General features: G+C 38.6%; 1 protein-coding gene across 10 annotated transcripts in view; it reads left to right on the forward strand.

The window, feature by feature from the left end:
* The window catches only part of LOC138760560 (estrogen-related receptor gamma), a 255,419-nt gene extending 244,240 nt beyond the window's left edge, over window positions 1-11,179 (forward strand). For all 10 annotated transcript variants that reach the window (XM_069931279.1, XM_069931289.1, XM_069931285.1 and 7 more), the window contains 2 exons: window positions 5,686-5,955; window positions 8,158-11,179. In XM_069931279.1, coding sequence (XP_069787380.1) covers window positions 5,686-5,955; window positions 8,158-8,402 — 515 coding nt within the window. In that variant the 3' untranslated portion in view covers window positions 8,403-11,179. The remainder of the gene's footprint in view (window positions 1-5,685; window positions 5,956-8,157) is intronic.
* The last annotated feature ends 2,596 nt before the right edge of the window (window positions 11,180-13,775 follow it).

A 13,775-nucleotide genomic window follows, 5' to 3' on the forward strand; every position in this document is an offset into this window, starting at 1 on the left:
AAAAGTTCCTCCCTCCACTCAATAAACTAATCATCCTGCTTTTAATTATTAGACAGAAGATGTGTGTAGATTGGGAATGTGTAAATCTAATTATTTACCAACAGCAATGGCAAGGGTTGTGGAAAAAAAGCCTGATCATTGGAACGTGCTGCAGGCCACACATACAGACAGTCAAGTAATTCTATGAGCTTGTCTGCTGTGGGAGTCTAGCAAAAGATAAACTCTTTTCCCATTAAATTAAATGTGAACTAATATTTTTGTAAGTGGACTAAGTGTTGTTAAAATAATTTCTGAGGCAATATTCTGCAATTCGATAAAGGGGTGGGGGAGGAGGTCTCAGCTGAGCAATCTATCAAAGAGAGCTTTTGCTATTGTCCAACATGATGACAAAGTGCAAATGACTTTGGGGATCATAATGTCTGATTGACCATTACCCACATTCCACTTACATCTTGTGTCACGGTCGCATACTTACCTTCGTGGGGAGTGTTAGGTCTGCTTTGTTCATGAATGAGTGAGACAAACACCAGGCTGAGTCGAAATCAGGGTTCTTTGTTCTTTATTACCGGATTGTAACACTTGCGACTAACAAAGTTAGTCGGAGAATGCATTCTGCCGTTATCAGCAAAATGGTGATTTTTTATACCCTTGGATACATGCTTAGAACATCATCATATCATTACTTGTCCAATGACTAAAACTGTTGCTATCCTTTCCCTGCTAGCTTCCTGCCTCTCAATCCATCAATGTCTCTCTTATCTTGTAAGTACAAGGATGCATTCTGTTACTCCTTAGTACTGGGTGACTCCTTCTCCGGTCCCATCTCATGATGTTTTACCTAACAGGAGTACAAGGACACCTCCCCTTCTTGTTACAGCCCTGTACAGGGTAACTCCCTACACATTCCCATCTCATGATGTTTTACCTTACAGGAGTGGTGCTGGCCGTTGCTGATAATGTAAGCTGTGGTAAATCAGTGTTGTTACAGGTGGTGACCCCGTGAGTTCCCAGTTCCAATTTGTTGCTTCCTTGCATGGCTCTGAGGCTGTGGGGGTGGTGGGGCTGTCGCGGTTGCATACTTACCTTCATTGTGACCGGTGCCAGCCATTGGTGATGATGTAAGCTGTGGTAAATCAGTGTCATTGCATTTGCACTTTGACCAGTCCCATGGTTGCAGCATCTAGTCCATATAAAATACTCCATTCACGAGCTGGGAGCTTCACCGGATGCCAATATCATGTGTTGTTGACACCAGTTAAGGCAAGACTGCAGTGCTAAAAGCTACCTATCAGCTTTTAAAGGGATGCTTTTAGCTTCTGAAGGTGCTGGCAGATTTTTAATAAGAGCATTGCACTTGAGAAGAATGGAAGAATGATCTACTAAATTTACATTTACTTTTTTAAATTAAATTTATATTTAGTCAAAGCATGGTAACAGGTCTTTCATGTCCATGAGCTCATGCTGCCCAAATACCCCTATTGACCCATAATTCCTGTACATTTTGAAAGGTGGGAGGAAACCAGAGCAGCCAGAGGAAACTCATGCAGACATGGGGAGAACGTACAAACTCCTTACAGAGAGCACCGGATTTGAACCTGGGTCACTGGCACTTCTAATGTCATTGCACTAACTCTAACCATGTCACTCTCTAGTATAGAGAAAAGAGGCTGTGAGATTTCCACTCATTACACTGGGGTTTGGAGGAGAGGGAGTCATAGAGGAAGAGTTAGAAATATTTTGAAGGAATCCTCCAGATATACTCTGGAACAGTGAACAGAGTTGGGTGTTAAAGTCGATTATAGGAGGTCTCACCTGCACAATTGGTTGCTGTGCCTCAAGAGGACTAGTGACCTCACAGTCAAGTTCAGTCAGAGCATCTTTGGATGCCATCATTTACTAACTCACAATTAATCTCAGACACTACTCAGAATGTCACATCTTTAATACTCAGTTATCTTGGTGGTTAATTAAATATTATGTGGAATATGACTTGCTACATCTGAGTTGTTTATTCTGTGATGGTTTGGCATTGTGATGGAGATTGAAACAGCCACTGCTGGGGTCAATGAAGGTTGAATGTCATTGAATGGTGTTGAGAATACTGTTAGTTCACTTGGAAGAGCTCCTCATGGATAGTTCAAGAGAAAGTGCTTATCTGGATTCACTCTGTTCTTCTTCTGCCTCTTCTTCCTACTCAGGGATCTGTTCAATCCTGTTTATTGGCAGGAAGTACTGTCCCAATCTGATGACAAGATCCTGTAGCATACAACTAACTCCCATAATCTATATTATACTTTGCCAAGTCTTACTAGGCTCCACCAAAGTGGTGCAAGAAGCAGAAGAAACATCAAACAACAACTGTCAGATTTTGAGCAACAGCGCTTCTTCCATTGTATTTCTTTCTGTGAATATATGTGTAGACATCTGTGTCGTCTGGAAAGAGTATTGTCCATTCACCACAACTGAGTTATCTGCGGTGGCTTAACTGAAGCTAGCACAGCAGTTTGATGTAAGAATGGCAGTGCTGTCCTCTTGAAGACATATCAGCTGGATTCTGAAGGAGTAGAGTTGCTTATGCTTTCAATATAGACCAGAGTTTGTGATTGATGTGCCATCAAAGCGGAATACAGTTTCTGCTTGATACTTTGAGACAGGAGAGAATGAGAAGTAATCAGTTCTCTACTCTTACACTAATGAAGATGACACATGCTATGATTCTGCAAATACCTTCAGTTCCAGTCAAGAATGGGCTAAACCATAAAGGGTCACTCCCATGTCAACCTTGAAAGCCACTGCTTTAGCAGTCACATTGCCTTGTTCTATGATTTCAACTTCCAACTCTTTTGGAAGGCTCATGTCTGGACCCCATTTCTTACTTAAATGTCTCCCTAAACACAATGTCTCTCTTTCTTCCTTCACTTCTTCCTCCCTTTTATATTGTGAAAACCTTCAATGCATTCTCCCAGTATCACTGGATTACTATTGGAAGGCCTACTAATATATCCAGGCCTGGAAACAGCTTTTCTGCAGATTCCATGAAGTGTTCAAAAAGTCATTCGACACCTGATATTCCACCAATTGGAGAGATTTAAGGCTTGAAGCAACCAGAGAAATCATCAAATCTTTGCAGAATCACAGCCACAGTCTGAAGAAATTGACCTTCAATTACTTAATGATCCCCTTAAAATCCACTGCTGGATGTTACATCCAAGCTGATGGTCACATCTAGCATGCACATTTAAGAAAAAGCACTAGCTCAAATGTTCTGCCCCAAAGTACTGTCCCTGGCATTAATTTATGTCATGGTGTACCTTTACCACCTTATTTCGTCTGGCATTCAGTCTATGCATTGATAGCACTATGAATTTGACACCACGTTTGATTCACCCCTCTTATGCCATTTTGCATGTTTAAAGACACTCCTAATACTCAAATAAGTCATTCTAATGCTGTGATATCTGTGCTGTTTATATTAAACTTAGTGCTCTGTATCTTCTGAAAATAATATATAAAAAGAGATATACAGGCCTGTTCAATATTGTTATTATTGTGGATGGTTTTGCTGTTGCCCTATAAAGCTAAAATACTGCAGATGCTATAAGTATGAAAGAAAAACAGAAATTTTTGGAAATGTTCAGCAGGTAAGGTCACAGGTGCAGAGGGGGAGATAGAATTAATAGGAGACAAATGCTGGAATTTGAAGCTCACACAATCTGCCAGAGGAACTCTTGATGAAGGGTTCTCGTCCAAATCCACAACCATTCTTTACTCCAACTTTATTATCTCCCGTCTTTCACTCTTTCATTAACCATTGCTTTTGTATTCCCTTCCTCTTCATCTTTTCTCTGCATCTTGTATCCTGGATGTCAACAGCAGTGAAAGACCATTGACTTTAAATATCACTCTTTTTTCTCTTTCTCTCCACAGATCCTGTCTAACTTGCCAACCATAATTTGTGGGATGTCGTTTTACCCATGCCTTTCAACTGTGTGTGACCATAAATAGCACACGCACACACATACACACACCACACACACACACGCACACACACACACACACACACACACACACACACACACACACACGCACACACACACCACACACACACACGCACACACACACACACACACACACACACGCACACACACACACACACACACACACACACACACACACACACACACACACACACACACACACTCTCTCTCTCACTCTCTCTCTGGTTTGGTTCATCCTCTTTGATGATTTTATTCAAGTGTCTTTACTTGACTGCTAACTGGCATTCCATGACTTGTCACTACCAAGTCAGAAAAACACCTCAGAAGCTGTAAACCATTCTCCTCCTGTTAACAAGATTGTAGATCTTAGCAGTGAGGAGATAATAAATTAGTATTGTAGTTGGTAGAAACAATAGCCTGAAAGACATATAATGAGATGTTTGCCATTAGTGGTCTAGTTAGACAGGGATGAAGCAAACTGATTCATGTGGCGAAGCCTTCACCGTGACAGCCTTGCCTGAACAGATGTTTTCAAAATTTGCCCTCCCTTGATAAACTAGTGACGGATATGCTTTTCTTTTACCACAGCTGCCTCAACAATAGTAAAAGCCACATCGCTTGCATATTTAATGCTGTGCAATAGAAACATATTTCAGTGGAAGCAAATCTATACAAAAGAATAAATGTAAACTACAGTTTCATTTGCATGTTGGGCATTTGATACATCCTGCAAAACAACCATGCCTTGTGTTCATGCCTTATGTTTTTCTCATCTAAATTCTTGGCGTTTTTGCCAAAAGAAATGCACATTCACTGCAACATTAACCTCAGCCTTGTTCTGTCCATATTGCTATTTATGTGATAGCAATTCATTAGAGCTATAAAATTGGGCAATATATAGATATATATTCTTCTTTGGCTTGGCTTCGCGGACGAAGATTTATGGAGGGGTAATGTCCACGTCAGCTGCAGGCTCGTTTGTGGCTGACAAGTCTGATGCGGGACAGGCAGACACGGTTGCAGCGGTTGCAGGGGAAAATTGGTTGGTTGGGGTTGGGTGTTGGGTTTTTCCTCCTTTGCCTTTTGTCAGTGAGGTGGGCTCTGCAGTCTTCTTCAAAGGAGGTTGCTGCCCGCCGAACTGTGAGGCGCCAAGATGCATGGTTTGAGGCGATATCAGCCCACTGGCGGTGGTCAATGTGGCAGTCCTTGTACCTCTTCTTTGGTGCACCTCTGTCACGGTGGCCAGTGGAGAGCTCGCCATATAACACTATATATATGACATTAAAATACAACAACAAAAATAAATATGAAATGTATGTTCTATTGCAGAACAAGAGGGCAGAGAGACAGTTTCCTACCAGCCAAATCAAGATTTACAAATCTTAAATAAGAAATGGCAGCCATTTACAGACACAGGCCCATTATTTTCTTTGATTATATCTGTCTTTTACCTCTCTCCCCCCCCACCCCCAACAAAAAAGAAATCTCGTAATTGAATGAGTTATTTCTCTGGTGGTTATCATGTGTTCATTGGCTTGAATCAAGGTTTTATTTGACGGGTAGCAAAAATTGTAATAATAGTGAATTGAAAGTAATCTACTTTCACCCTTGCTAATATTCAACCCTGGTTTGTGACACTGCCATGTCCCCACTTTATAACATTGCCATGTTTCTCTCTTCTTTCCAGGTTTCTCCACATTATCTCTGGCTGATCAGATGAGCCTCCTCCAGAGTGCCTGGATGGAAATTCTGATCTTAGGGATTGTGTACCGGTCACTCTCTTTTGAGGATGAGCTAGTATATGCTGAAGACTACATCATGGATGAAGACCAGTCAAAGCTAGCTGGACTTCTTGATCTGAATAATGCCATACTGCAGCTGGTAAAGAAGTACAAGAGCATGAAGCTGGAGAAAGAAGAGTTTGTCACCCTCAAAGCTATAGCGCTTGCAAATTCAGGTTGGCGGATATAGTTTCATTTTGATTATCTTCCCTCTACCCCTCCCTCTGTCTTGGATGTTCTTCTGTGCTCTGAGTCTCAAAAAAGGAAAATTTGTTTTAGTTTAAATATTTAACTCTATTTTATAATGAACATCCAAATATTATATCTGTCAAATTGATGATTTTTACCCCATAATAAAATAAACAAGTATTCAAGTATTGGACTAAATCAACTGATAACAATGTGTGAGAAATTGTTATCTTCAAGAGTGGTTTTGAATCCATTTAAAAATTATCAACTTAAATATGTGCTGATTGAGTGTGAGACATACCACCACTTACCTCAGGAAAAAGGTAAAGCCTTTTTTCAATTAGCTAAAGTTTTGTTTTCAATTCAATGCCAACTGCATCTGAAAAATCATATTCCTGTCTCTTCCTCTCTCTCACTCTCTCATGAATTGCATACAATCTGCGGCAGCACAGAAGAGGTTAACTTCTTCAGAAATGCACATTATGCACATCTGAATTGAGAGTGCAGGAGCAACTGGGAATGAATCATGAATAAAATCATTTGTGCTTTGTTGTTTTTTCTCTTCTCCCCAATGCTTTATTGCAGTCTTTAGGCACTTTAGCATTTGCATAAAGTTCATGATAGATCACTCTTTAATAACATGCTGATCGTTAGCTACCTGTGTGTCAATAACAGCTCTGATGTTGTGTACTGTTGACAATCACGCATGTCCCTTCGTTTCCCTCTGCCTTCTTTTGTTTTGACCTAATCTTTGAACTTTATCTTGGTTGCTGGCCAGTAGTTTTCTCTTTAATTACAAGAAGGAAACTGTCAATAAAATCTGTTAAATGGAATGCAATGAGTAGCTGAATGGGAGGACAGCCATTTGTTCAAATCCTACAGCATTCAAGGTATTGACAGTTTGTTTTCTGAGGCCATATGTGCTGATCAATCTCAGGCTGGGCTCAGCCACGCTGAAAAATGAAAAACCAGATTGCTTTTGCTTATTTTCGGATGACAGCTCTTGATTTGGAGGGTCCGAGATGAACCTTCTGCCAAATTGTACCCCAGAGAACTAAAGCGTGACTGTTTTGAAAATTATTTTTTAATTGATTTTGTAATTAACAGTTCATCTCATATATTGATGCACAAATTCCCAGATTGATGGCAGGGAAATTGTTTCAACAAAAAGTTGCACTTTTTCTATTTGTCTTAGCAACTGTTGTTGGCACTTCCCTGCCCTGATGAGTGCAATGACACTGCTAGCTAAACTCAGCATTTTCAGGCAACTAATTCACTTTAATTTCTACTTTGTTGTTCTTTCAATTTGAGTTTGTCGGGTTATGATGCATATTTGCACATTATCCATCTTGAATGCCAGATTAAAATGCTATTTAGGTGCCATCAAATAGGATGTAATCTGCTTCACATCGAGATCATACTATCACTGAGCAGCAATGGATACCTCTGGATTTCAGGAATTAAAGCTGAAGTTATGACCTATTTTGGGCTGCTACAAATGTACGATGACATACACCATTAGTCTGAAAAAAATACTGCAAGGAAATTAATCATAACAATTTTCATATTTTACAAACAACAGATTGGAGAAAATGACAGGTTTTTTTTTAACTGACAGTTAAACTTCCAACTCCCTGTCTTTTTCAGAGTGTGTTCTTTAAACTGAGCAGAAGTACAGAAATAAATAATTGCAAGTTATAGTTGCATCTACATAAGATAATTAGATTTGATATATGTTTCCTTCACCCCTATAGTTGTTAGGTTACATTTAATTTAGCATCTTACGGCGAGTTGTTCACTGACAGCGTGGCCCCTTTTGACTGACAAAATTGTCCTCCAATCTGATTCAGAAGGTTGACTGCTATAATAGAAATTAAAGTGAAAAAAAATACCTTCCTAAGTACTTGACATATTTTATGGTATTCAAGCAGCTGTTCGGCGGTCACAATCCATAGAACGCAATCCAGATATTCAGCCAATTGTGAAGTGACAGTCCTGAATTCTTCCTTTATTTAAAGTTTGAGGACCCCACAGTTCAGTCTGTTTTTTTTTGCTGACTGATCGGTGTTTCGAGCAGATGTGAAGCATTGTGTACTTGAGCCATAAAATGACATCATGCAGACATGCCTATTTCTTTCTCTAATTGCAGCAGGTTAAAGAGCTTTCCTGTTGGTTTTATTGCCCTACAGATTCAATGCACATAGAAGACGTGGAGGCCGTTCAGAAGCTGCAAGATGTCTTGCACGAGGCCCTGCAGGACTATGAAGCTGGGCAGCACGGGGAAGACCCGCGCCGCGCTGGCAAATTGCTGATGACTCTCCCCCTTCTGCGGCAGACCTCTACCAAAGCTGTGCAGCATTTCTACAACATCAAACTGGAAGGCAAAGTGCCCATGCACAAACTATTCTTGGAAATGCTGGAGGCCAAGGTCTGACTAGAGGAACCTCAGCCTTCCCGTCAAAACATACAGAATGGGTTAGGCTACAGCAGGGGGAAGAAACGTAGGAATTGAAACAGACAAATGTTAACTGTAGTGTTTAATTGAAAAAAAAAACCAACTGCACTGATATTTAGCAGTATGACTGTGAAGCAGCTTTCAACTTCTCATTCTTCTAAGGTTTTTTTCCACGCAGATTTTGCTGTTGAACTTTTTAATGAGGTCTCTAAATGAAGAGAGAGGAGGAAGCCAGCCCTGCCAAAGGATGGGAATCCATAATATGGATGCCACTGAATTAAGAAGAAAAATATCCGCATCAACAGAGGATTCAGACTGACGACTGTTTTACCTAACAGTACAGCGCATCGAGTGAATGCAGTATTAGGTTCCATATGAACAGTCTGTAATTAGGCATCAGAGCAGCGTTGCATTGGCTGCTTCTTCTCATTGCATTTTTTCCACCTTAGATCAGTTACAGCCATTTAATTCCTTAATTGTTTTAAAGTCTTCCAGATATTTCTTAGGTTAGGAACTATGTCTATTTCAGGGAATAGTAAGCTTTACTCAGTCATGCAATACCGAAAATACTGCATTTCTTTGCTGGCTGGAAAAACGATGGACAGTTATGAAGAACAAACAAAACTTTTTTTAAAACCTTTGTTGTTGATGTTGTTTATGGGTTTTTTGTACCAGCTTTATCACTACAGCCATTTTATTAATCTGTGAATTTATCTTAAGCAATAGTGAATGAGAAGGTGCATACTTTTTATGGATGCAATTTATGTTGAGTGCCAGTTCAATCAAAATCCTCAACTTCTTTAACACAAGGTAATACATAGCTTCAAGATCACTACTGAAATTAGATTACACCTTTACTGATAGATTAGTCCATCTGACAATTGAATCCAGTGCAACAAGATTATACACTAGCTTGTCCCAGCATACTTTGGAAATATGGTACTAATGTAAAATAATGTATTTTACAGGCATATTTATTAACCATTCAAAACATGACTGTTAAGGTGTAAATTTGATTTAGCAACTAATCCGATGTTTTTCCTCCCCTTTAAAGGCTACATTTGCTACATTTTAAAAACAAAAAAAAGGTGCTAACCTTTACCAAGTACTCAAATGTCAGTATTAGTAGCTGCACCCTGTTGTACCATGTGACATCCTCTTCTGTGTGCACATATGTAATCAGAGATTGTGAGCCTAACCTGAGGTCATGTATTGGAAACAAAAAAAAATGTTGTAGTTCAGCTTGCAATGTTTCATGTTTGCTGTGTTCTAATTTTAGTTGAATTCAAAGACTGTTGTCTTGTCCTTATTGTGGTGTTGAATTATTGTGATTGTACGCATTAGACACAGGGTAGAATTAGAGACAGTAATGGATGTAAAATTCCTCAGGAGATAGTGTATTCTATTCCTTACTGGTGATAATATTTCTCCTATTAATTATAAGAACAAATAGTTTAAGAATCAGAACAAATATCTCTTCCGACAATACACATTTAAATCATTAATTTAAAAAGGGATATTTTGTGTAACAGTTTATTGTAGAATAACAATGTATATCTTAGAAAAGAATTTGAATATTTCCAATCAATAGGTAAATGTCTAATTTTTAAATGCTGTAAATATAGCTACGTTCAAACATCTCAAAAGGTTGTTAAAACCGGCTTTGTGTCGTTACAAGTTTTTGGTGCATACAAGTTTCCCAAACTACTGCTACATTGTGTGCTTTGAACATAAAAAAAGAAAAAGACAAAAAGGTTGACGGTATGCATCAACCTTGTGCTATAAATGCTGTGTAGCATTAGCCGTACGAGACTATATAGTAGATTGTGGTTTCTCAGTAGAGAATTGACTGTACTGTGATTCTAGACTTTATTGATCATTGACATGTCGTTCAGGTGGTCAATAACTTGAAGTTTATAGCTGTAATAGGGAACTAAGAAGCTGGCACGACCCTTTAAAAAAAATCCAACTCCTGGGAGTAAGGTGCTGATTTTGAGTATAGGAGCTTAGCTCCGTGGAGTGCAAGGGAAGGATTTAAGATTTATTTTGTTCATGCTTATGGTTAGAATCAGTAGCAAAGTCTCATTAACCAGTACTCAGAGCAGCAAACTGAGATATTTAAATGGTTCTTTGTTTTAAGCAGTATCGATTTTTTTTCTCCTTTCTTTTCTTTACAATTATCTTTTTCTGCTTAATTATGGCAAAAATGATTGTGTGACTCCCTTACAGTTGCACTTGCATTTCAATCAGAACAAATATTTATTCCACTATTTGCATTTTAAATAAAAGACGTTTCAAAATAATATGAAAAATTATAAACAGCTATTTTTCTTATATAGAAGAGAATGTTGGGTGTTGGTGATTGTATTTAAATTATTTATGCATCTGTGTTTACCTGCCTACAAACAATTTACGGCAGTCTTACATGCAAAGTTTAAAAGCAGAAAAAAAAACATTTTAAAAAAGCTACAAATACCAGGAGTTGAAGTTTAATCTGTAGTGAAAAACCATGTCTGTAGGTCTAGACAAGCTTTGTGCTTCACATCTGTAAACAATCAACTGTATATTTTTGTGATGTGTATCATACTGTGTGCTCTGACAAATGTCCATTTGTGTAAATGTATTTATTTTATATTGTATATATTGTTAATGCAAAAGGAGACAATGATTCTGTAACTTTAATCAGTTCCAATGTGTACTCTAATTATGCCTTTCAGGATGATGGTAGAGCAATATTAAACAAGCTTCCACTTTTACATGCTCGAGTTTGTAGAGTGTGTATTTCTTGGAAGGGCCAATCTGAACAAAACTGAAATGATTTAATTTTTAGTTCTATCTCCAAATCTCATATTTCCATATTTATATTGTAGAAGGCTATATTGGTCCATCAAGTCTATTCTGGTTCACAGAACAACCCCATTCCTCACTTATGTCGATGTGATGTCTTCAATATCAATAAGGGGAATGAATCATTGATTCCTGCTTGTTCAAATACATGAATTGTGTCCGGGTGTTGCTGAGAATGGAGATCAATTATTCTAAAATCATAGTTTTGCTTTTAGTACAGCCCACACATCACCACAAAATTATGGTTGTGTTTTAACATTTTTAAATAAACAGAAAATCCTGGAATATTCCACAGCATTTACAGAGGAAGAATATACATTTGTTTTGTAATGCCCGCAATTTCTGTTTTCATCTCTTTGGTCAGGATGTGCTGAAATCCTCCATCACAATAGCTGGATGATGATGGGTGCTGACAAATGTTTATGGTCATTGAGAAGTAGAAAGATTTTGATCTGTAGACAAATGGGAGTGGAGAGAAGGGAAGAAAATTGGATGGAAGACAGGGTAAATCAAGTGGAATGAGGAATGATGGGGCAAAACAATGAAGGGGGAAAATGGGATATAAGAGTATTGTGTTGAAGAAGATGTACTTGGGAGTGGCAGAATCGTTGAAACGAACAGCGTAAATCAAAAGCTGTAATGTAGCCAAGGAAAGGTGAGGCACTGTTCCTTGAACTAGCATTGCTGCTCACTGGGAGAAGTAAGCGAGGTCAAAGCACTTCTGTTGCGTACTATGAAGTTCCCACCTCTACTTCAGCTGCTACCCTCAAGAAGGTTAAGTATTGCCCATTGATGTGGAAGGGAAAATTTGTCAGAACCCATCATCATCCAGCTACTGTGATAGAGATTTTCAGCATACCCTGAGCAAAGAGAAGAAAACAGAAAATGCAGGTACTACAAAACAAATCGGGCTATTTTGAAATATTGTACATCATTGGCTTGAAACACTTTTTCTCTTTCTGCAGTCGCTCTCTACCCTACTTGATGCATTCAGCGAGCAAATCACAAAAGTCTGCAAACACAAATGATTGGGGGTGGAGGGTGTGTGAGGGAGGAGGAGGGGGTGAAGGGCAGAGGGAGGAGCACAACCCCACAGACAGGAGGTAATAGATGGATAAGTGATTGCCTTACCATTTTGTTTGGGCGCCTGGCTACATTTTTACATACCTTGATGAAAGACTCAATCCCAAAACGTTGGTTATTTACTTTTATCGTTGCTATATAAAGTACACTGTTTGACCTGCTAAGTTTCGCCAGCATTGTGTTTTTACGTTCAGCACTTCCTGTTTTAATTTCAGAAATGCAACATCCACAATGTCTTGTATCAATGTCAGGAAGGAATTATCATGTCTGTTCCCTCAAACATGGCTTTATTTGCTATAAGAAGACTAAGAATTGAAGAAGGGAACAAATTAGGGTTACCTCACAAAGAGAGGCTAAATCTAAGTGGAAACTAACGAGGATCAATGTCAAATCCTTAATTGTTGTTCCTCATAGTGAAAGTCACCAGCCTTTTATATAACTCAACATTTAGACATTTTATTAAATTGTTCCAAGATGCAACTAACTCACTGGCTGGTAGTCACTAAGTTGCACAAACTTGCAAGGAGATTAGTTCATCTAAATATGGTAGCCTTTCATTTCAAAATTTCAAAAGTTTTTTTTTAAAACATGACGTGCACCAGGTAGAAGATCAGAACCTGGCTTTTTCTGAATGAGTGTGGTCAGATGCAAAGATAATCTTCATATTGACAATAAAATAATCCAGTCAATTTTGACTTCTCAGATTCTGTGTGTTGGGAAATAATATTTATTTAGGAATAATATTCTGTCCTCAATCACAATTTGAAATTTTACGCATGTAACGGAACATAGACGGAGAGAGAGAGAGAGAGAGAAAAGATATTTAATATCCTGTCACTTAATTGCAATCAGTGCCTCAAAAATTGTTGGAGCTTAAAAGGTGAAATCTTCTTGATTGACTTTTAATGATCAATGTTTGTCTCGTTACACCTTAGGGCAGAAAAACATGAAAAAAAAAATTAGATCCTAGTTACCAGGGTTTTGGCAAGGGGTTGCAATTTGGATTAAAAATTGGCCATATGAATTCCTGCCTCTGGTACACCAATTTTTTTTGGTGGGAGGGAGTGGATGAAACTTCCACTGAATACATTGTTCAATGTTTGGGTTTCATCACTCTGGATATGGGAATACTTTCTATTCACCTCAACTCTCAAAGGTTATCTGTAGTTTGGAAAGATTCAAAATCACCTTGAAAACTAACCAGTTCCAATGAGAACCACAGACTTTGGAAAACAAAATGCTCCTGGCTGGCAGGACATCGGGCAAGAATAGATGATGATTGAAATCTTGGATGTATCTTGAAGACCTTGAAGATCACTTCAAGTGTAACCCATTCTTTGGATATAAATTGGCACTCAACAATTCAATTGTGGAATTATGAGGCATATGAATTCTGATTGACTCTGTAGTAAGCCACTTATT

Source organism: Narcine bancroftii, chromosome 4 (genome assembly GCF_036971445.1).
Source record: "Narcine bancroftii isolate sNarBan1 chromosome 4, sNarBan1.hap1, whole genome shotgun sequence".
Classification (NCBI taxonomy): domain Eukaryota; kingdom Metazoa; phylum Chordata; class Chondrichthyes; order Torpediniformes; family Narcinidae; genus Narcine; species Narcine bancroftii.